At 43.6% G+C, this 24576-nt stretch overlaps 1 protein-coding gene and 1 long non-coding RNA gene across 3 annotated transcripts in view; one reads left to right on the plus strand and one right to left on the minus strand.

Annotated features, from left to right (window-relative positions):
- LOC126953891 (uncharacterized) overlaps positions 1-4891 on the plus strand; it is a 113123-nt gene extending 108232 nt beyond the window's left edge. The window contains exon 3 of the long non-coding RNA XR_007725402.1: positions 1723-4891. This is a non-coding gene — a long non-coding RNA (uncharacterized LOC126953891). The remainder of the gene's footprint in view (positions 1-1722) is intronic.
- ADTRP (androgen dependent TFPI regulating protein) overlaps positions 1-24576 on the minus strand; it is a 91641-nt gene that overhangs the window by 7139 nt on the left and 59926 nt on the right. For both annotated transcript variants that reach the window (XM_050789602.1, XM_050789601.1), the window contains exons 5-6: positions 15200-15315; positions 2338-2489 (exon numbers count right to left, since the gene is read on the minus strand). In XM_050789602.1, coding sequence (XP_050645559.1) covers positions 2338-2489; positions 15200-15315 — 268 coding nt within the window. The remainder of the gene's footprint in view (positions 1-2337; positions 2490-15199; positions 15316-24576) is intronic.

The following is a 24576-nucleotide window of genomic DNA, read 5'->3' on the forward strand; positions in this document are numbered from 1 at the left end:
GTAAGACACCTGAGGTCTAGTGGAAAAACAAATCCCTAAAGCAGTCATGATAAAATGGTAAGTCTAGTGATTGGGAGATAAAGGGGGATGCACTGGGAAGGACACGAAGTCCAACCTGGGCTGACCAGGGAAGGCTTCCTGGAAGAGGTGAGTGTTGAAATGAATGACTATGAGCCAGGCAAAGACTGAAGGATAGGAGACACAGAATCCCATGGACATAAGAAACAACATCAATGTGGAGGGAAAACCAGCAGTTTGGTGCCACTGGGGCACAAATATAGAAGAGCAAAAGCCAAAGCAGGGACTGGGTCACAGAGGCCCTGGTGTGTCATTCCAAGGATGTGGATTTTCTTCAGTAAATTGAGGAAAGCCTTAAAGTGTTTCCAGTAGAATAGGACATGGGGAAATGTGTTCACATAGGTTGCTTAGCTTTCAGCAATGTAAAAGTGTTCACTGCATTGCAACTTTAACAAATCTAATTTTTCTTTTAAGTCTTATTAAATCATTCATAATTAATAAAGATCTGTTCAAGATTTAATACATTTATGATCTTATTCTGATGTTAAATAGGACCTTTTACTCATTCTCTTCTTTAAAAAGTTAAAAATCTAGAAAGAGCTCGAGAGATGAGCACAGTCATTTACAATTGTCTCTTTCACTTACGTGAAAACTTGCATGCACAGGAGGTAATTGAGGGACTATATGTTGATGCCGGCTTATCTATTTATTGGGACTTAATTATAGTTAAAAATTGGATGCAGTCCTTAAACAATGAGGCTTGTTAAGCACTTTGTGTTGAGAATAGTAATTTCAATAATAACAAATATGATAATTTTGTTTTTTAGTTCAATGGATGTTTAAAATTCACCATAGAGTAACAATTTAAAAATTAACTCAATACATTATTGAACTCAATACATTATTGAACAATTGATTTTAAAAGTTTGTTGTTCTCTAAGCTCTAAGTAATCAAGTTTTTCTCTGTACTTCTAATATCTTAAAGCTTCTTTAAATATATATATATATATAGAGAGAGAGAGAGATTTGGGGAAGGCATCAGAAATCTTTACCCAGAACTTCAAGGAGCCAAAACTAGTTAGAATTATATGTCAACACATCTGAAATGTCAACACATTTTTTTTTTTTTGGCGATAATTTTCTGTGATTTGGAATCCTGATTGGGAAGTAATTTTTAGTATTCCATTTTTTTAAGTGTTTGCTTTCAAAGAGAATTTTGCCCTTGAGAGTTTCTTAAACTAGTCAAATTCTCCAAGAGTAGAAAACACGTGATACATCCAAGTTGCATGCTTATTTCTCCAGGGTCTCAGCTTCCTCTCAGAAACACACACTCTGGTACTGAACCTTCTGAAACTGTCAGGTTTTTTTGCATACACGGGCTTATGTTTTCACACCAGTTCATAGATTGGGCGGAAGATGGCACTTCTGCCATCTCTATTTTGATAGAACAGAATGGCATGTGGGCGAGTGATGTGGGGGATTGGGTGTGACTCTTTGCCTTCCTTATATACAGAATCAGGGTAGAGTTCCTGCGCTTCTCCTGGGGTAGAGAAATAAGTCATGGGTGTTTTGCAGCCTGACTTTCTGGTAGTTACTTTTCCAACAATAAAAAAATATTCTGGGGTGGGGTGGGGAGAGAGGAAGCAGGAAGGAGAATGAAATCTTCCATTTTAAAAGTAACTAAGATGATTTTTTTTTTCTTAGGAAGAAGCAACAGGATTCTACCCACCTATAATGAGAAAGTTTAACTTACTGACATATTCTCATTGCTGAAGACTCTGTCTGAATGAGGATTTCAGTCTCAAGTCTAGGATGTGATTTCATCTGGTAAATGTCTTATGGAAGGCTGAGGAGCAGCCTAATGAGGCACTGCTGAGGTGGGAGGAGGTGGGAGAAGCTGAGAGGACTATCTGGACTTACTTCCTTCAGAATGAAATCTTGATATTTTCAAAGCTTGTGTCCCTGGAACCCTCACTTGGATTAGGGGGAGACCCTGATTTTATTTATTCATGCTAGGGATGGTAATACCTTGTTCTCTAGGTCCCGGGCTTTCTAAAGAAGATTATTTTCAGCTTTAAAGTTAAATGATGCATTGTTTGGGGGACAAGAGGAGATCCTTTGATGAGGTCCTTTAAAAGAGTACCCCACCCCCAACGCTGTCCTCTTGCCTGCCTTGGCTCAACCTGTCTGAGTCCTTTGGACAAAGATAGTAAGCATCATTGCTTCTGTTTGGGGTTAGTTTTTCTTTCTGTTTCCAGGCGAAGTGGAGATGCGGGCACGGAAGAAGCGCATCTGTAGCTAAGAAAGAAATACACTGACCCCATTTCCAGTGGTTGAGCTTCTCTCCAAGTAGGTAGATGCTGGCGATGAAGATGTGGCTGAGAGAGAAGAAAGCTGCTAGACCCACGAGGCTGAGTTTGGCAAACACAGGATACACCCAGGTACCTGTCTCAAAGTAGAGCCACAGGATCCTGCAGGAAATAAGAAATCATGGTGATTAGAGCAGGAGGAGAAAAACAAGCCATTTTCTCATCAGGATCAACGAGGTACTGGAACCTAGGCAGGGGAAAAGAATCCATATCAGGGACATTTGTCAACAGCTGTAGTATTCCCACAAACCTAAGTAAGTGAGGCTTTTCTGGGTAAATCAACTTGATTCCATAACACATGCTGTTTGATGGGCTGGGCTGGGTTGTTTTACCTAACCCATTAACAGTCAACATTGCTGAAAAAATAGAAGAGAACATAGGGTTGGGCACCGTGGCTCCCACCTGTAATCCGAGCACTTGGGGAGGCTGAGACAAGTGGATCACCTGAAGTCAGGAGTTCAAGACAAGCCTGGCCAACATGACGAAACCCTGTCTCTACTAAAAATACAAAAAATTAACTGGGCATGGTGGCTCGGGCCTGTAGTCCCAGCTGCTTGGGAGGCTGAGGCAGGAGAATCACTTGAACCTGGGAGGAAGAGGTTGCAGTGAGCCAAGATCATGCCACTGCACTTCAGCCTGGGGGACAAGAGTGAAACTTCGTCTCAAAAGAAAGAAAAAAAAGAGAGCGCGAACATAGAACACATTGTTAGCTAAAGGGAGTATGTGGGAACATGAATGATCCCTTTCCTTGAGAGGTATGGCCTTCTGAGACATCAAACCTGCTATTAAGGAATTCATTTTGCTGGCTCTGAGCCAGAGAAGTGGGGTTTGCTTTTTTGGATCTAAGAATCAGGTGCAGCTTTCCATTAGCTCTCCAAGTCTGCTGGGATGAGGGAGCAGAGATGGAGCGTTATTGCCCTAATACAACATGCCTAGGATTTAACTGTTGGCCCTGATTTTCACTCATGCATATAGTCATAAATAGAGTGTTAAGCAGGAATGCATGGATTTGCAGGGAGACTCAGATCTTGCTTATGTGAGGATAGGCTGTAAGTCATTTCTGGAAGCCAAGAGAAGAAAAAGAAATGCTAGGAGAAGAGCCATGATGTCTAAGTGAAGCCTAAAAATGCAGTTTGCTGGAAACCAACTGCACTGGAAGGTGCCAAAGTCTGAAATAACTTTTAAAAATTAAATGTGGGGAAGCTGATGCATCAGCTACAGTTCCTCATTGGTTAGGAGCACAGAATCTGGAACCGGGCTTCTGTGATTCAAATCCTAGCTCTGCCACCTAGTAGCTATGTTACCTCCAGCAATTTCGTCAACCTTTCTGTCCCCATCCCCTCAACGTGTAAAGTGAAGATCCAAATAGCATACACCTTCTAAGGCTGTTGTAAGGATTGCAGGAGTTAACACATGTAAAGGATACAGAACAGTGCTTGGCATATTGTAATATTTGACAAGAGTTCAAAAGCTTCCATCTCCACTGAGGGATGGCACAATGGGAGTGCTCTCAGAAAACCTTCTTTGAAGCTGCTGATCTCTTGTAACAATTAGGATAGGCCGGGTTATGCTTCAAAAACAACTTTTAAATTTGAATCTCCCGTGTTATCAAAGGAATTCAGGTGAAAGAATGAAATTCTGTGCTTAAACTTTCAGAAACCCAAGGGTGATCTCTGTCATTTCAAATACTTGAAGTTTGTGAAATGTTTTGTGGAAGAGACAAGGGCTATATTCCGGGCCAGGAGTAGGGTGAAGCAAGAGAGGCCCTAGGGTGTAAAATTTAAGGGATTATCTCTGTGCATCAAAGGACGCAATAAACAGTGTGAAAAGGCAATCCATGGAATGGGAAACAATATTTCTAATAAGGGGTTAATATCCAAAATATGTAAAATATTCCTGTAACTCAACAATAAAAACAAACCCAAATAACCCAATTAAAAATGGACAAAGGACTTGAATAGACATTTTACAGAGAAGATACATGAAAGGCCAACAAATGCATGAAAGAATGTTCAACATCACTAATAACTAGAAGAAATGCAAATCAAAATGACAGTGAGATATTGTCTTACACTCATTGGGATGGATACTATATTTTTTTTTTAAAAAAAAAGACAAGATAACAAGTGTTAGTAAGGACAGAGAGAAATTGGAACTCTTGTTCATTGTTGGTAGGAATGGAAGATGGTACATCTGCCTTGGAAAACTATATGGTGGTTCCCCCAAAATTAAAATAGAATTACCATCTGATCCAGCAGTTCCACTTCTGGGTACACACCCAAAAGAACTGAAAACATGGCTAACACGGTGAAACCCCGTCTCTACTAAATATACAAAAAATTAGCCAGGCATGGTGGTGGGCAACCTGTAGTCCCAGCTACTTGGGAGGCTGAGGCAGGAGAATGGTGTGAACCTGGAGGCAGAGCTTGCAGTGAGCGGAGATCACGCCACTGCACTCAAGCCACTCCGGCCTGGGCAACAGAGCGAGACTCCGTCTCAAAAAAGAAAAAAAAGAATTGAAAACAAGGATCTGAAGAGACATTTGTACACCCATGTTTATAGCAGCATTATTCACAATAGCCTAAAAGTGGAAGCTACCCACTGATAGATGAATGGATACATAAAATGTGGCCTATACATAGGCATTAAGAATGAAGAAAATTCTGATGCATTCTACCACACGGATCAACTTTGAAGACATTTTATGCTAAGTGAAATAAACCAGTTGTAAAAAGACAAATACTGCATAATTCCATTTACATGAGAAACCTAGAAGGTCAAATTCATAGAGGGAGAAAGTAGAATGGTGCTTGCCATGTGGTTGGGGGAGGAGGCAGTGGGGAATGCAATGGTTTCAATATGGTTTGTTTGTTCCTATCGCAACTCATGTTGAAATTTGGTCCTGTGTGTGTTGGTGTCGGGAGTGGGAGCCTAGTGGGAGGTGTTTGGGTCATGAGGATGGATCTCCTGAGAATGGTTTGATGCTGTTCTTATGACAGTAAGCTCTAGAAATGGATTTTTTCCATGAGAATGGCTTGTTATAAATCTAGGATGCCCCTCGGGTTTTGCCCTTTTCACACATGTCCATTTCCCCTTTGACTGTCTCCGCCACATTGTGAGGCAGCAGTGATGCCCTTACCAGGAGCCAGAGCCATGCCCTTGAACTTCTCAGAATATGAGCTAAATAAACTTCTTTTCTTTATAATTTACCCAATATCTGAAATTCTTTTACAGGAACACAAAATGGACTAAGCCAGGGAGTTATTGTTTAACGGGTAGACTTTCAGTTTGGGAAGATGTAAAAGTTCTGGAGATGGATGGTGGTGATGGAGGCACAACAAGGTAAATGTACAACATGCTACAGAGCTTAAAAGTGATCAAAATGGTAAATCACTTAAAATGGTTAAAATTGTAAATGTTGTGTACCTTTTACCACGATTTAAATGTATCTAGGGAGGTGTCAATTTTAGGGTCATATAAATGTAGGGTTGGCATTGAGTTCCTCGCTTGGGCCCTGCTGGTATCACTCTGCTTTCCCAAACTTGTCTGGATGTTTCTCCCAGATTGAGAATGAGGTGACTAGAATAAACAATAATTATCATCATTATTACTAATATTAGAATTCTTTTTTTTTTTTAGACGGAGTCTCGCTCTGTCCCTCAGGCTGGAGTGCAGTGGTGCAATCTCGCTCACTGCAACCGCCGCTTCCTGGGTTCAAGTATTCTCCTGCCTTGCCCACCACTTCCTGGGTTCAAGTGATTCTCCTGCCTTGCCCTCCTGAGTAGCTGGGATTACAGGCATGTGCCACCATGCCCAGCTAATTTTTGTATTTTTAGTAGAGACAGGCTTTCACCATGTTGGTCAGGATAGTCTCAAACTCCTGATCTTGTGATCCGCCCGCCTCGGCCTCCCAAAGTGCTGGGATTACAAGTGTGAGCCACTGCGCCTGGCCTAGAATTCTTTAAGATATGCATTCCATGGATGCATTACAGGATACCCACAGTGATTCTTACCTGCATGGCGACTTCTCATGGCAGGACAAAGAAGGTATATGGCATAGAAAATAAATAGTTTCGGCCGGGCGCGGTGGCTCAAGCCTGTAATCCCAGCACTTTGGGAGGCCGAGACGGGCGGATCACGAGGTCAGGAAATCGAGACCATCCTGGCTAACACAGTGAAACCCCGTCTCTACTAAAAAATACAAAAAACTAGCCGGGCGAGGTGGTGGGTGCCTGTAGTCCCAGCTACTCAGGAAGGCTGAGGCAGGAGAATGGCGTGAACCCGGGAGATGGAGCTTGCAGTGAGCCGAGATCCGGCCACTGCACTCCAGCCTGGGCGACAGAGCGAGACTCCGTCTCCAGGAAAAAAAAAAAAAAAAAAAAAAGAAAATAAATAGTTTCAAGTAGATAGGGCTAGGAGTTTGGAGTCAGTGAGGAGTTCTGAATATACTCCAAACAAGTTGCATCACTTAGTTCACTTTGTTTACTTTATATACTTGAAGTTAGAGCTTCTAAATTCCCATGCACATTTATGTAAGATAGTCTATAAATAAGGACATCCCTCCAGAGGCTTGGAAAATTCCTGTTTACTTCATGTTTGTTTCCTTCAGCATAAGGCTTGTAAAGGAAAGTTCCCGACGTAAGCTAATGAAATGCGTAATTTCCTAGAGAAAGTGCAAGGAAAGTTATAGGTGTGGTACCTGATAGTGGGAAAGTAACAGAGATACAGAGTATGAGGCAAGATGACAGTAATTTACCAAGGGTACTCAGCAGAGAGGCATGAGTGAGGACAGAGTCACACTGTTAGTTGACATCACTTCTTTATGGCTTGCCTGAATATGAGGGGAAGGTGGGAAGAGAGAGGGGAACGAAGAAGAAAGAAAGGAAGGCAGGAAGGAAGGGAGGGAGGGAGGGAAGGAGAGAAGGAGGGAGGAGGGAGGGAGGGAGGGAGGAAACTTTGCATTCAACACGTCTTCTATTTCAGTCAATGTCAGCCCTCCCTTCAATCTTGCCCCCACATTTGAGCCCATGAAATCATATCTATACTAAACTTCCTTATAAATGTTTCCTCAGTCCCCCCATTTCACAATCTTCCTTCAGCCTCCTTCATTCCATCTGGGTTTCTGTCACTGTCTACCAACTAGGCTTTCTTGCTCCTTTCAACCCACTTCCCCTACTGCAAGCCACCAATAATCCAGTAATCTTTCTAAAAGCAGTCTCTGTCCACAGCCCTTGCCTGTCTGCAGTGAATCCCAGGATCCTAGCTGCTTACCCCAGCCGACCTGGCCTGGCCGTGCCCACCCTCCATCCGTAGATCTGCGGTCCCTCCATATTGAACCCCTTTGTTTCTTGAATGAACTGAGCTCTGCAGTTTCTTGGCTTTCACACCTGCTCTTGTCTTTGCTGACCTTTTTGTTTCCTGGAACCCGCTTCTCTTTGCCCTGTGTCTGGCTGAATCTTACTCATGCTTCAAATCTCAGCTTAAAAGTCTATTTCTCGAGAAAAGATTTCCTGAAGCTTTCTCCCCCAACCCTGATTCAGTTAAATGCTTAGGCCAGTTGCTTCCTCCACCCTGGAACTTATCTTTGTTACTCATTTGATTGTTTTTCTCACTAGCTTGAACGCTCTGCAGGAGTAGGGACTGTGTCTGTCATGCACATTTATTTGCCAAGTGCCCAAAAATGCAACAGGTTCTTTGTATTTTGAAATGAATTGCTGTGTTGGGTGGCTCTGTAGGACACTGCTATGGACAACTCTCAGTTGCCTGACTTACCAAGACCACCACAGGCTCTGAAAATTTGGAAATATACCAGTGGCCTTTCAAGTTTTGGTTAATCTCACTTTTACTAATACTTTGAAGAGGCCAATGACATTGCCCCTCAGTTCAAAGAGCAATTTCACATCCTTCCTGAGCCATCTGCTATGTGAACCTTTGTGAGTTGGACCAGGTGGGCACCAAATGGCAACCAAAAATTAATTTTTTAGGGTCTCCTTATCCTAAATCTTAGAGGATTAAAATGGCTATCAAGAAATTCATAACTTCTGCATCTTATCAGTAGGGAAATGCAGACATCTGAGGGTGGCAGATAAGCAGATAACAGAGTTTTAGTGGGCTTTGGGCATATAATTCTTTCTTTTGGTGTTAACCCTCATGTCACATCTTTCCAGCCCAGGAAGAATAAATCAAATAGAAAGAGTCAGGAGAAACTGTAGAGCTAGAGTGTTAGTCAAATAGTTTACCTAGATGATGATATGTCGGCAATGATGAGAGTTATTGGGGTGGCAACCTCATCGTGGCATTTAAAGCTGTGGCCTGACCCCTCCCTGAGGCACCCCCTTCCAGTTTGAAGTCTCTCCACCCTCAGGGCCCATGGTTTTCTATCTTCCTGCCCTTCTACCACCTGGTCATTCCTTGCTACCTTTGCTGCTCCTTCTCCCTCCTGTCCCTGAGAGGAGGGCCTTTCCCTGGTGTTTGCCTCTTACTTATTTATCTTCCCTCTCTTCTCTCTCTTTCCAGCAACCTTGTCACTCCATGAGGGTTCAACTAGCTGCATCTCCTCAGCCCTACCTTTCTTGAGACTACAAGGTCTGAATTTCTGAATGCAAATTCCTCCAGGCAGGTGATTCTCAATCTTGGCTGAAAATTAGAATTGACTTGGGGGCCTTAAAAGTTCCAAAGCTGAGGGCACATCCAGAACCAATTAAATCAGAATATTTTTGAAATGAGACCCGCTACGGGATATTAAACTCACTGTTTTACTTATACCCAAAACTATTTCTTTCACAATTCATTTTCATCTACTAATGGAATCACCATTTTTCTAGTCTACTAACTTAAAATTTTTAGAATTATCCTAATTTTTTCCTCTTCATTTGTGTGGTACATGTCAATCAATCCATAAAACCTATTCTGTTATTTCAACAATGTGTCTCAGGCATGTCTCTCATTTCTTATTCCACAGTTTTACTCTTTTCATGCTGTCATTATTTCTGATTTCTGTTACAGGCATTTTGGTTGAACAAGAACTAAGGTTTGAACAGGAAAGATAAGAACAGGAGATGAGATACCCTTTCCTCTCCTAGCCCTCCACCTCCATCCCTCTTCAGTTTGGATCCTGGCTGGGCTGGACCCCACATGTTGACAATAAGGGTGTGTTTTGTGGCATCTTTTTTTAAAATTAATTTTCATATAATAATTTACAGGCAGGGTAAGGATTTCTTCTGTGGAAAATGGTGCTGAGATTCCAATCCCTGCTGACAGTTGAGGCTATAAAGCTATGGTTGACCTGGACAGTCCCAGTTGAAGATCATATTTTAGGAAAGGGTAACAGTGGCTCTGGGAGGGAGTTCACCCTAACACACTGGAAAAAGAAAGAGAGAACTGCTGATTCTGGAAATGGCAAGGTGGCTAGTACCGGAATTCAGCTTAGTCCACCCCTTGGCAGCTTTGAATGTATTCTCAGGGTAAGATGTGTACGTGTATTTGTAAATGAGGCATGAATTTAAAGAACTGTTACTTCTGGGAACCCAGGAAGCTTTGCTCAGGGATCTTACCCTGGCGAGCACAGTATAAAAGAAAGTAATTCTCTCTCTTGCCTCATAGGAACTACTTTGGGGAAGCGACTTTCCAAACATCTGCCCCAAGGTTGGGTGATGGCTGCATATCTGTGCAGTGCTGGTACTGGGCATGTAATACCTTATACACTAGCAGAGACACCTGCAGCATCAGTAGGTTTCTGGTCTACCAAGAGCAGTGTGATGATGCACTCTAGGCCAGCTGGGTTGGTTGCTGTGGCGAGTAACATTGTTAATTCTACCAACACAGGGGGTTGATGGGTAATGACGATGTTGGCACCCGCAGTGGGTACGGTGTGTTAACCCTTAACACTGTGCCAGGTGGGGATGTTGGGCCTGGTGGGGATTATGGTTTTGCCATCTGTGTGTAAGAACAATGCTCAGAACAGTGTACAGCATGGGTGGTGCAGTGCACAACAGGGGCATGTGTGAGCACTCAGAAGATTACTGGAACTCCTTAGGGATGGAGGTCTTGGAAAATTGGACCAAGACCTCCAAAGCAGAAGGGTGTTTGGGGGTATCACTGGAACTATGAAATAACCATTCATAAAAAATAAGACATTGTGATCAAACTACATAATATGCTGGCTAGTTTTTATTTTTATATTGGTTTATATTTTATTTTGTTTCCCATCTCTTGTCACTCCAAATTATTTGAAGCGCTATTGTCAAGAATGACATGTTAAAGCATAATTTGCTGGCCAAGTTACTAATACTGCTCACTCTTGCTTTCACTCCAAACAAACAAACAAACAAACAACAGCAACAACAAATGCTCCCATTGTCTATACTACGTCCAACCTCCCGTAGTCTGCCATCTGCAAGCCTCCACGAGTGGATAGTTCCAGGGATATTTCTCATTAGTCTCTTTCACAAACAGGTCCAGCAAAGAGAATTACTGACCCCTGCTCTCACACTTTCTGCACTCTCCTGGCCTTGGGACTGTGCTCCTGTTGTTTACTTTCTCTCACTTTTTCTAGCTCTAATCCTGCCGGTCCTTCAGGGCTCAGATCCAATGCATGCCTTCCACAGCGCCCTTCCCACACTGCTCAGCTGGATGCAAACTCTTCCTTTTTTGTCACTCCTTGTTTTCCTTTCTTTCTTTTTTTTTTTAATGATGTTTTACCACTTTCCGTCTTCTGTACTTATAATTTGTATGCATGGGTTACCTCCACTTACTAAGGATAAACCCCCTGCAGGCTGAAGCTTGGTCTTATATAACACTGCTTTTCTGAGCAGGACCAACCATGTGTTAGGGAAAATATTTATTCAATAAAAGAATGATAAAAACCAGCAGAAGAAACATTTCTTTTTTTTTTTTTTGCTCCTCACCACTGCCTCAGGGAGAACTAGGTGAGGTGTTTTGGGGTAAGACAGAAGGGAGGAATAAGCAAGCTACCATATTTAAAGGTGACTAATGCTTTCCAAAGGAAACGAAAGATTTGCAGTCATTACTATTTTGCAAAGCCTTATTTTCCCACTTAAGGGACGGCTCTTCAATTTTGCAATCTGAAAAAGAACTAAAAGCAACCACCACATGTAAGGCGGTCCCCTCGGTCTCAGGGACTATTTTTAGGTCATTGTAACATGGTTTCGGCAGTGAAATGCTTCTCCAGCTCAGCTTCAGTGCCGTTTTCCTGACTCATGTTCATTTCTCACGCTCCCTCTGGCCCGAACCCATGCTATTTACCTCATTCGTGCTATGCCATTTCCCCATTTGACCATCTAAACTGGCACATCTGACAGCGGGCCCATAGCCACTTCCCTAAAACATCTCCATGGGTATCCGCAGTTTGTAGAACTTCATGGCCATCTGTGGCTGTGAGGAGCCAGGGGCCCTGGAACCTGCGTAAGGGTGGGGATGGCAGGCACCAAAGAGTCTCAGCTCCTCTAACCGGGGCGTGGACAGAAATAGAGATGCTTCCATCAACAGGACAACATCAAAAACCCTCCTTTAAGTGTCTATATTTGATTTGTTCTAGCAAAAATGGGGCTTAATGGACCAAACACCAACCTAGTATTTCTCATGAAGGATGAAATCCCAAACCACCTCAGCTCCCCACTGGGCACTGGAGCCTACCCAGTCACATTCCTTCTGGTGACGGGTCTCCATTCCTTCCCTCCACTCCCTTCATTACCAGTACTTTACTGTCTAATCCAAGAATAGAGCTGGGAACAACACGTGAAAGATTTCAGAGGCTGGGCGTGGTGGTTCACGCCTGTAATCCCAGCACTTTGGGAGGCTGAGGTGGGTGGATCACCTAAGGTTGGGAGTTCAAGACCAGCCTGACCAACAAGGAGAAACTCCATCTCCACTAAAAACACAAAACGAGCTGTGCGTGGTGGCGTATGTCCGTAATCCCAGCTACTCCGGAGGTCGAGACAGGAGAATTGCTTGAACCCAGGAGGCAGAGGTTGCGGTGAGCCGAGATTGTGCCATTGCACTCCAGCCTGGGCAACAAGAGCGAAACTCCATCTCAAAAAAAAAAAAAAAAAAAAAAAAAGGAAAAGAAAAAGAAAGATTTCAGAGTGCAGAGCTAGGTCAAGTTTTGCGCATGCCCATCCACCCAGCATTTAGCTGAATGGTTTTGCACACACTGGGAACTGAACAAATACCTGGCCATATAAACATAGTGGAAAGACAACTGGATTTGGAAACAGAAGACCTCAGTTTTAGTTGGCTCAAGTACCAGCTTTGCATCTCCACTGCGCCTCTGCCATATGACCATGGGCGTGTCATCTACTCTACTGGAGATTTAGTTTTCCAGTGCTAAGTCATCTTTAAGTTGCCTCCCATTGCTCACGCTCTCTGACTATATTTGTGGATTGACTGATGTTTGCATCAGTTGGCTAACATCAACTCCCCTGGGTTACCAGCAATGCCACCAACTGGTCTACCTGTCTTGTTCCTCTTCAGTCTGATGGCCACACTTCAGCCAGAATCGTCTTTCTAATCAGCTTTCTTACATAAACCACATCATTTCATTCCTCTGATTATAATACTTTTCTACAGAAAAGCACTTGGTTTAAAAGTCCAAACTCACTGATGTGGATTTACAACCTGGCTTTACCCTGTCCCCCAATTCAGCCACACCCTCAGCTCCTCCAGCCCTTTGCAGATGCTGTTTCTTCTGCCTGAAGGTCTTTTCCACATCTCTTTTGACCTATTCTTACTCATTACTTGGGCCTCAGCTTAGGCCGTGCTTCCCTTTAAGAAGCCAGTCCTGCACACCTCTCTGTGTGCCCGTAGCATCCTGGGCTTATGCCTATTACAGTCCTATCACCTGTCTCCCACTGTCTGATATGCTCCTCTTTCCCCGGCAGCCTCTAAAGGTAGCAGGTTTCCTGAACATCACTGTATCCTCCGTATTTTAGCATAGTGCCTGGAGCTGGTGAACGACTGAATGGATAAAGGATGCACTTGTACCTGGTTCCCATCTTGTCACGTTTCTTTCTTCAACCTCCTAATTAACTGCATCATGGTGACACCTGCCCAGGTACTGACAAACCAACCTCCTGGCTACTACTTCTCATTATAGCCACTGCAATTTTCCCCAATAACAGCAGTGGCCTTAGGTGCTTTTTATCTTCTTGGTCCCCAAAAAGGAAAAGAACAACAGGGGTCAGATATGTGAACTGATAATCAACTTACAAGTCCTTAGGTAGAAGACATTAGTAAGTAAAAGGTAATAACTTATATATATGAACTACAAAATTTACACTTTGCAATAAAGAGTAAGTTAAACACCACCAAAAAAGATACAGCATACGAATTCATGTGTATAATCAGCTAGCTTCTCCTTTGCTTCTCTTCAACACACGCAAGAACAACAACAAAAAAATCTTTATGTGTCTATACTCTTACCCCAATCCAGGTCCCAGATACTCTGTCTTTAGGGATATATTCCTTTGTGTGAAGCCAGATATGGCAAACACATAGCATATATCTTACCACTGTCCATTGTCATGCTATTGAAAGTCATTGCCTAATAATCAAGCAAATTTTTCTTGGTAGTGCCTCAGAATCCTTCTCAACAGAGTGCTCCAGACATCAACTATCAGTAGGTCCCAAGCTTAAGCTTCGTTCTCTGAAAGTTCCTTTGTTAAAATGTAAAGGCTTCAGAGGCTGAAGAACAACATAGAGCACCGGAGTCTTGGGGTAGATTTATTGAGCAAGTGCTTTCTTCAAGATGGGAGAAGAAAGATTTGGGTACTCGGGGAAAGAGGGGCACAGAAGGGTGGGAGGGGTAGACACCACAAAAGGGAAGGAAGGGTTAGGGAGAAAACAGCAGATGAGGTCTGGACACCAAGTTTGTTTGCTCTAAGAAAGAGGCTGGTCGAGTCCATAAAACAGGCACTGCTAGAGCCCAGGTTCTTTGAAATGCACTCTCTCTCGGCTTCCGTCCCTGACAGAGCACTGAACTGAACTAAACTTCCTCGCATATAGGGATCGGAGGGTTGTCCAGATTGTCACACATGAATAGCTTGTGTGAGTCTAGAGAAGGAACACTGATTAGCTTCCAATCTGCAGGTCTTGTGTTCAGCAAGCCTCTTTCTTTCAGTAGGAACAAAAGCATGGTACCAGATGAGAAGGTTATAGAATGGAAGAAAAGTTTCTCAGTCACTGGGTGAAAGGCCAAGCACGTTCCCTTGATTATAGACTATTGGACAGCATTTCTGAAAATGAGTGTTGCCAGGTGGTTGAATGATGAAATCTAGGCCAGCTACTGAAATCGTCTCCCATGCATTGCCCAAATGTGTTGTAGGAGCTCTGATGCCAGCTGCTGATGCAAACAAGCCCATAATGAAACAGGCAACAGGAGTGGACAAACCTAGCCCGCTCTGCCCGCTAAATTCCTTTTTAGGTAGAATATAGTTAGACGCCTCAGATCCCTCAGCCATTCGAACATGTTCACTGAAGACAGAACCAAGGAGCAACATTTCCTTGGGAAAGCAAGGTGCATGGCTTTGCAATGATTAACCCTTCATGAGAGAGAGAGAGGGGAAGTTGTGACTTGCTGTGTGTGTGTGTGCACACCTGCATGTTTCTGTGCATGGGAGGTTTCCATGAGCATTAAAATCAAACAATAAGAATCCTTCTTACCTGGAAATGTAAACATGATTAAATCCTTATTAAACCAAGATAAAGGGATTCTGACAGAAGAGTACACATTTCTGGAACTTCCCTCGGGGCCTTGAATGATAAGCCTGCGTTGACTTTCTCCATGTGATTCTTACCGGATGATGTAAGTAATGCTGGCGGCAGCCAGCAAGGTGAGCCCTGTCTTCTTTGATGGATAGGAGTGAGGCCTGAGGACGACTTCAACCAATGTGATGGGGAATATGAAAGTGTGCTGGAGGAGAGAAAATGGCAAATCAGAATGGCAGGGTGTCCGGGGTGCCCATAGTGCCCATAATTCTCTGTTCCCTTCCAGTCTACCTCTTCCACACTGCTAGATGAATCTTTCCAGGTCATGCTCCCTAGATGCCCAAGGACCGACAGTGGCTCCCTCTTGCCTACCACATTAGTCCAAATTCCTCTGTCTGGCTACCAAGGTCTTTGCAATGTGTCTCACCCTCTCTCTGGTCCTGCTTATTGCCCACTGCCCCCCATCCCCACTTTTTTTTTGCAGGGTGGGGCAGAGATGCAGTCTTGCTCTGTCACTCACCCAGGCTGGAGTGCAGTGGCATGATCTCGGCTCACTGCAGCCTCTGCCTCCTAGGTTCAAGTGATTCTCCTGCCTCAGCCTCCTGAGTAGCTGGGATTAGTCATGTGCCACCAAGCCCAGCCAATTCCTGACCTCAAGTGATCTGCCTGCCTTGGCCTCCCAAGGCGCTGGGTTTACAGGCATAAGCCACTGTGCCTGGCCCTCTCCTAAAACACACACACGCATGCACGCACTCATGCATACTCTCACACACATTCACACATTCAGGCACAAACATGCGCACTCACACTCCTGTATACATACATTCATGCACATCCATGCACATGCACACACAGGTTCGTGCATATTCTCACAGATATTCACATATTCGTGCACAAACACGCACACTCACGCATATACTTAGGCATATTCTCACACATTTGTGCACACACATGCACATGCACACATCCATACTCTTGCATACTCTCACACACATTCATACATTTGTGCACACATACACACACCCACGTGCACACACGCCCCTCCTCCGTTAGACCGAGGCCGTCTCCTTCACCCTCCGTTGTGTCTCTTTCACCCTTCGTTGTGCTCAGCATGCTCACTCGCACTTCCAGCCTCCTGTGCCTGCTTCCTCTCCCTGTGTGGACTGTGCCTTCTCTCCCTGGGATTCAAATCCTCTATGTTCTTGCAGCCAGTGCAATCTTCCATGATACTGTCTCTGAATTTTCCTCTTGGTAATTTCTCTCACTCAACTCGACTGCATTTATATCCTGTGCCATGTAGTCTAGCACTTATGGTGTATATTCGTAAGCTCTGGGGGGCTGGAGAACACGTTCCACCCATCTTTGCGTTTCCTATTGCATTTAGCATGGTGTAACCGAGTTCAGTCCTGCTGAGGGTGGTGTGTGGGGTATGCGTGAGCCTCCCTCTGAAACCCCTATGTCCTCCCCCTCCTTCCCTGCGTCACCCCCTCCCTATAACCATCTGTTTTCTTACATCCTCCAAACCCTTAACAGTAGATTTTTTTAAATGACATAATCAAGGAAATAACTTTAGGAATGGTGGTGTTTTCACATGCAAGGACTGCTGCAGCCTACTCCCATCTTGATTATAGAAGCTGACCTGGGAAAGGTCACTGGAGTATGTGTGCCATGTCTTTTCATTTATTGATAACATTTATGAAGTCCTTCTGCCATCCTCTGAGCTTATTGAGAACATCTAGTAGTGCTAGTATTTTGTGTTTTTTGTAGTTCCAGCTGTCATTCCTCCTTCACTCCTGCTCGCCAATTTCCTCAGCTCGTGGCTGCCTCTTTCACCCACAGTCTCCACCTGCAAGCTCCAGCCCCATCTTGTTCCTGAGCCCCAGGGCAGCTATGTTGGCCCCTTAGTTAGGGTAGTCTCTGGAGCTTGGGAATGTCACTGTGTTTTCATGCCCAGTAGTGCAGTTGGAACTCTGGGTGCTGGCTCTGGGCAGTCCTTGTGCTGTCATTCACAAAAGTCTTGTGCTCAGGAGGCATCCCCAGGAGGCAGTAGCTTCCTCCCATCTGAGCTGAGCTGGCTACGGCAGTTGGAGATCACGATGACCCACAGATGACCAGAAATGGGTCAAGTTTTGGTGAGGCAGGAGAGGGTGAGAAGGACTAAGCTGTAAGTACAGGGCAGCATGGGGTGAAGAGGACCTCTCAGGGTGTCCTGGTCAAGGCCACAGTGGGGTGGCCCAGAGCACCTGGGCATCTCAAGGGCCCTGGGCACCCTGAATTTTAGTGACAACGCCTAGAGAAACAGCATTGCAGACAAGCCATAGCTTTTACATAATTTGCTCAGGGCTGCTCCTGAACACACTGACTGGTTGGAGAAACAAATGGAAAGGCTCCCAGGCCCTCATCACACCTTGCGTCTTCCTTCAGTCTGATTTTAGGCTGCAGCTTCTGTGTCTCTCCCTCTAATAAAAGAGCACAGCGTCTAAAGGCACACGGTTTCTAATCTAACCCTGGGCTAGTGACCAAATCGCTCTGAACTTCACATTCCCCAGTTATAAAATGGGTTCAATAAATAGTACATATCTCTGGGGAGGCTGCTATGGGGATTGAGGTGAGTGTGTGGAATATGCTTGGTCTCTGGCCCTGGAGAGCTTCCGTGAGCATTTGCTAGAGTTGTCACTATTATCAGTGTGACTGCTGTCCTTCATCTCATTGGTGGGCCCAGGGTGGGGTGCAAGCAAGGGTCCGGGATATCCATGGCTTCAGGTGTTTAGATGGACTCTGGCCTGGGTCTGCAAGAGGCTATGGCGTGCCAGCTACTGGAGTATGGTTGTCCCCGGGGCTCCCTCCCCAGCCCACAGCTGGTGCCTACGTTCCCAGCCAAGGCCACCTCAGAGCCCTGCTGATGCTCAGTGACCAACAGGGCTGCTCTCTTCATCCAGAGGCCACCTCAGCAGGCAGGAGATGGAGCTGTCTCCCTGCACAGCCACTTGCCTCTCTCTCCCAGCCTTCACTCTGCTGCAGCCAGGAAGATCCAACCTCTATTAAAAACCATTAACAAGCCCATTATACTGGCCATTGATCTGACGAATTTTATTAACCCTGCCCACAATCAGCAGCTCCCGTCCTCTACATTAACAATCATTTGGAACAGAATTCCTGTGGAATAATGTACTGTGTTCGCGTTAGGAGTAAATGGGTTCGTGGTGATTAATGCTTTTACAACAAACAACTCAGGAATGCATGACTGGTCACCTCTTTCAGGAGGCTGCCCTTTGCAAGTGACATTCAATTGGATTTCCAAATGAATTCTCCCTGATGGCTTCTGGGAAATTTACTTCAGTGATGTCATTAGTGATGGGCCATATACCTCGACTTCATCCTAGCTAAAAGGTCTTTGCAAGAATCACATTTTCCGGTTGGGGCTGGGAGTAGCAATGAGGAAAAGAGCCTTCTAAATATTGAACTGCAGTGAAGAGCCAAACATGATGCAATAAGCCTTCCGGTGTTTCAAACGTATGGGTAGTTCACCTCACTTTGACATAAATCATATGACCTTTGTCAGACAGCACATATTTCAATAAAAAAAGGAAGAACAAATTCAGTAAGAGAAAAATCAAATATGCTTTTTGCTTCCAAAAAATCTAATAATTAGGCTGGGATTGACACAAATTAGAATGCTGCCAAAAATTACTGGAAACACTGACTCATTCTGTATTTCAATTAACAGTTTCTCAGTTTCCCTTATAAACAGTGAAGCTGACAAAAATTAATTATCTCAGAGGGGGTAAAATATTTCCTTCTAAAGCAAACAAAACATCATGGGCTGAAACAATAGCATGTGTAAACAGAGGGGATCTAGTGGAGCTATCTTTCCTTGTCATTAAAGTCATCGTTTTGGTAGATTTTCCTTTAAATGTCTCTTTCCAAATGCAATGGTTATAAGGACAGTGTTGTTCTTCTCCCATCCTTTTCTATTCAATTATACCTTCTCCACCATTCTCCATATAATGCCAACTTTCACCTGAATATCTTGGAGTGAGAACTACAAGCATGAAGTATCGATTTAAGTATTAGTGTAATAATCACACTAGATTTGCTGCTTACAAAGTAGCCTTGCAGATAAGTACTAAGATTTACCAGCCCACAGAAAATTTTTGCAAGGTTGCATGAGTGACAACATGGAAAATAATGATAATGATTTGAGCACTTGTTTGTACTCACCCCATACAGGTAGATAAGTGGCTCTATTAAACAATTTCCCTGCATATGAGGCTAAACTTACAGTAGGATGAAGTTTGCCTGACCTTTGAGAAAGAAGCAAGCCTTAATCACTGAGATAACACATGGAGCCAACAGGTCTTCATCACTGTCATAGAGGCTCCAGAGACTGAATCTTTTTTTTTTTTTTTTTGAGACGGAGTCTCGCTGTGTCGCCCAGGCTGGAGTGCAGTGGCGTGATCTCGGCTCACTGCAAGCTCCGCCTCCCGGGTTCACGCCATTCTCCCGCCTCAGCCTCCCAAGTAGCTGAGACTACAGGCGCCCGCCACCGCGCCCGGCTAGTTTTTTTCTTTTTTGGTATTTTTAGTAGAGACGGGGTTTCACCATGTTAGCCAGGATAGTCTCGATCTCCTGACCTCGTGATCCACCCGCCTCGGCCTCCCAAAGTGCTGGGATTACAGGCTTGAGCCACCGCGCCCGGCCCAGAGACTGAATCTTTAAGGCTAGGTTGATCACACTCTTATCCTAAGGTTCTTACAGGGCCCAAGAGCACTTAATTTTCTCCAGTGAAAAAAATTCAGAGAGCCTACATATTATAAAATCAGATGATAACATAAAAAAAATCTAATCTCCACTTCTTTCCTCTATTTCATTTCCCTTCTGGACTATCTCTTGTGTTGAGTTTGAGTTGACCAAGATAAATAAACTGACTTCTACCCTCTCAGATGGGTCATCAAGAGCTTTCTCCTGCAGATGCTGTTTCTATATCACCTGCTGCATATGTGCCTTAATACTCTCTTACTCTCCTCTATTCAAGCCACATTCTGATCTGAGAATTAGTTCCTGATATTGGCTCTTCCCAAAGTGAGGTCCTTTCCTCCAAGTCTCTACAATGACACCTTTGGTTTGCTTATGGTACTAATGGATAAATACTTTTAAGTGAAGTTTTAGTGCTAACAAGATCTCATTTCTGGGTACATTAAGGAGGATTTCTTTTGTTTACAATATATCAAATATATCGTTTTTTAATTTTAAAAAATGGAAGCCTTCACAAAATCTCTTTGGGGAAAACACATGACCAAAATATCAATTAAAACATAAACGTAAATACAATAGACATAGAAATGGAGGCAAAACAAACCTTAATCAAATGCCATCACATCCAGGCTTATTATTACACTGCTGTATCACATTTCTTAAGCTTGAAAATTGCATGCAATAAAGGCATGCAGTAATAGTTGTTTTGTAAATTCCAGCAAGGCAATCTCTGGTTTTGATAATACCATCCATTTGCAGGCTAAAAACTTTTACCTCCCTCCTCACTAACTTCCTGTGCTACAATTTCTGCCTCTAACTCCCTACAGGTAGAGACAATGGTGAAGGTCCGTGACATTTTTTTAGGAATATTTTGTATCTGAAAGCAGAGACCATTTGTATTCTCTATGTTCCTTACATCATTAAAGGTACAGTTTTGCTTTAAGTAAATCTGATATCTAGAAATCTGGAAACGTGCACATAGGCTATAGAGCTTATATCTCTATGGGACTTAAAAAAACAACTTCCAACTATGCTACCTGTAGAAGTCTTTTCAGTCTCAAAGGCTGAAGTTTTTAAAGAGAATTGGGTTTGTAAAAATTCTCTTTTCTACTTTCTGGGAACTCAAGTGCACAGGCCAGACACCACTGTCATTAAAGAGTCAACATTAAAATTTGTCAGGAGGAAGGGATTGGGGAGATAAACCATCCACAGAAAGAGCCACTGACTTCTCTTTGAGCTCCACTGTCAACCTACGTGGGCTAACACACGTTCCCCAGCCTGCAAACGCAAGTTATATGGCAAAGAGTAGTCATGTCTGCAATTTACTCTGAAATGCACCAAAAACAAGATGAATCAATGGATGCACAGGTGGAGAGATCTATGAGAAAGCAAACACAGCAAACTATTAACAGTGGAATCTAAGTGGTGGGTGACCCAGCTATTCACTGTAAAATTCTTTCAACCTTGCTTTATGTTTGAAATTTGTCATAATAAAACGTTGGGGGAAACACGAATAGTCTTTACTGATCCGGAAAGAGAAATGAATGCCCCATTGGGCCAAGGAAGAAAAGCACACTGTTGTTTATGAACCCTTATGTGACTTGAACAGATGGTTAAATGACAACTTCATGAATCTTCTGAAGAGAATTTTTAAGGGATCTTTTACTTACCACACTGCTGTCCTTTGGGTTAATCTGTAGTTTGACCAGTATTTCAAAGCATCATTCTATTACAAAACTAGTTGGCTTTGAAGGAATCCAGCCTGGTGAAGAAGTGGCAATTTGGATTCTATCCAGTTAAGGATAAGTTTTTTTTGTTTGTTTTTTTTGTTTTTTAAAAAAGATATGGGATCTTAGGACCCTACAATCAGGAATCAGGAATATATCCGCCTCTTCCTGCCCCCATCCCCTCTCTCTCCAACCCTCTAAAGTATCCAAATCCCTTCTTCCTACTGAGCTCTCTCTGGCAATAATAACACCCTGCACACCTGCTGTCAGTGCTGACTGACTCCTTTACTCCTCACATTCAAACTTCATTCACTTTTCTACCAAACGCTTTCCATAACTGCTTATTCTTTTGTCTTCCCAGGCATCACTTCCTTAGCTTTTCCCTATTTTGGTACATACAATCACTTAGCTTTTCCCTATTTTGGTACATACAATCACTTAGCTTTTCCCTATTTTGGTACATACAATCACTTAGCTTTTCCCTATTTTGGTACATACAATCACTTAGCTTTTCCGTATTTTGGTACATATAATCAGGTGCATAGTCTGGTACATTGCAATCAGGCAAACCTAAAAAACAAGTTTTAATGTTGCTACTCCCCAGCTCAAAAACCTTCGGTGGCTCTCTATTGCCTCTGTCCACTATCTATACACCTTCCCTCATCTCATCTCTTATTTCTCAGAGCATCTCAGCAGGCTCACTCTCTTCTCCTCAGTCTCCTTATTATCCTTTTGTTTCAACCCATTTTTCTTCTCTAGTATTCTTCCTTTTTTTTTTCAGTTTTTAACTCTTTAATTTTTTCTCTCCCAACTAGCCCCATACATCTTTGAGATACCTTACCCAAAAAGCCCATTTATTAACATGAGAAGACAGAAATGAAAATTAGAACTCAGAAGAACACTGAAACACAAATACACCAACCAGAAAGCTTACTGGGCTTCTATTGTTGAGATTCAAGTTTAGCAATATGCTTCCAGACAGATAAAGTAAAAAGAGCAAGATGAAATGTACACACTTCCTATTTTTTGTTTTTTGGAGAAATTAAAGTTTTCCCCTAGGCATTAGGCCTGTAAGAAATTACTACCATTGTATTTTCATTTTAGCAGGACTAAGCCTCATAGTGACCTCAACAGTGTCCTCATAACAAACAGTTTACAGGTCTAGATTCCATAAACTGACAACATCTGAAGGCAAAATAACGAAGCTCAATCAAGTGAAGGAGATGCTGCCACTGAGGAGGTAATATTTTATATTTCCGTAGCCTTATGTGATCTGAGCAGTAGAGGAACTCGAGAAGTACCATTTTCCCCACGGGTGTTTTGTTTGTTTTTGTTGCAGTTGTGAATCGGACACCAGCCAGGATTTTATTCTTTGTTTAAAGCCTGTAGTGCAGGCATTACCACTGTTGATAACACAGAGATCTAAACACTTGGAGAAATTAAAGGAGTCCATGCTAATGGTGAACGCTTTTACTGCAAATAAGAAGCCTCACCAAGGAAACCATCCCCAGCCTTTCCGTATTTGTGAGGCTGTGGCCCGTCCTGCCTTCTCATGGGATGCTCAGTCTTCTGTTTGTTCTGCAGCTCCGTTGGTCTGCACTCAATGCTTCACTGCTTAACAACATTCCAATTTGTTTTTTACACTGTCAATGTCATGTGTTTTTTCCCCTTCCTTTTCTCAAAGAGAAGACAAACTCTTTGAGGGCAAAGCTCTCATTTATTTTTTCAGGACTCCCCTCCTGCCTCTCCTTAACATGTATTTTGACTGTTTCTCTTGTGCACCTGTCCACTGTAGGATCGAGTCCTTAATGAGGTCTGCAGAGGTCCCAGGGATCTGTCTTTCTTCCCATGCCCACCCTCCAATTACTCTGCACTCCCATGTGAAGACCAGGTTTCCCCTCTCACTGTGGATACGGCACTCACCTGTGTCTCCTTCACTCAACCCCCTTGGCCTTCACATCACCTTACAGGGCTCAGTGACCCTCAGCTGAACCCTGAAACTCCAGCAGGCACCCTTTCTTGGCAGAACTGAAGGCTCCTGTGCTCATTCCCATCATGATATAACACTCATACATTCACCTAATACTGACCAAAGTCTTCCAGAGATGGAAGCAACTCAAGGCTTGGGGTCACCATTTTCTCTCTAGTGCCTACAGTGTTTAACCTATTCTGGCCACTTAACGTCAGTGACATTAATGAATGAGTCAATGAAACAAAGTGGGGCAGAAGAGGAAGAGGGGCCTTCTGCACAGCCTGGGAAGCCAACCCAGACTTGCTTCACTGGACTCCAGCACCCACATAGCAGGCTGCGTCCAGGATGGGAGGGTTGCAGAATCAACCCCACTTCCAGCTGGTGACCTTAAGGCTTTCTCACAGCTGTAAATGGCACCCCAAAGCTTGGAAATGGGTGTTGGGGATCAATATGCTTTGGATATTTGTCCTCTCCAAATCTCATGTTGAAATTTCATCCTCAGTATTGAAGATGGGGCCCAGTGGGAGGTGCTTGGGTCATGGGGGTGGATCCCCTATGAACAGCTTGGTGTGTTTGAGTAATGAGCAAGTTCTCACTCTTAGTTCCCATGAGATCTGGTCCTTAAAAAGAGCCTGGCACCTCCTCCCCTCTCTCTTGCCTCTCTTCCTCTCTTGCCATGTGACATGACATCTCCCTTGCCTTCTGCCATGAGTAAAAGCTCACCAGAAGCCAAGCATGCTTCCGGTACAGTCTGCAGAACTGTCAGCCAAATAAACCTCTTTTCTTTGTAAATTACCCAGTCTCAAGTATTTCTTTACAGCAATGCAAAATGGACTAACACGGGGGCTACAGAAAAGCCTGTGAACAAGTATGACTCTTAGAAACAATCAATGGGTGCCCACTCTATAGTCACTCAACGGTAGACTCAATGAAAAGGCACCACTGAATAGGAGCTGGCAGCCCTGCAGGAAGTCAGAAGATATGGAGCCAGCAGAGACTGTCCTTTGTTCAT

This window comes from Macaca thibetana, chromosome 4 (assembly GCF_024542745.1).
Source record: "Macaca thibetana thibetana isolate TM-01 chromosome 4, ASM2454274v1, whole genome shotgun sequence".
Classification (NCBI taxonomy): domain Eukaryota; kingdom Metazoa; phylum Chordata; class Mammalia; order Primates; family Cercopithecidae; genus Macaca; species Macaca thibetana.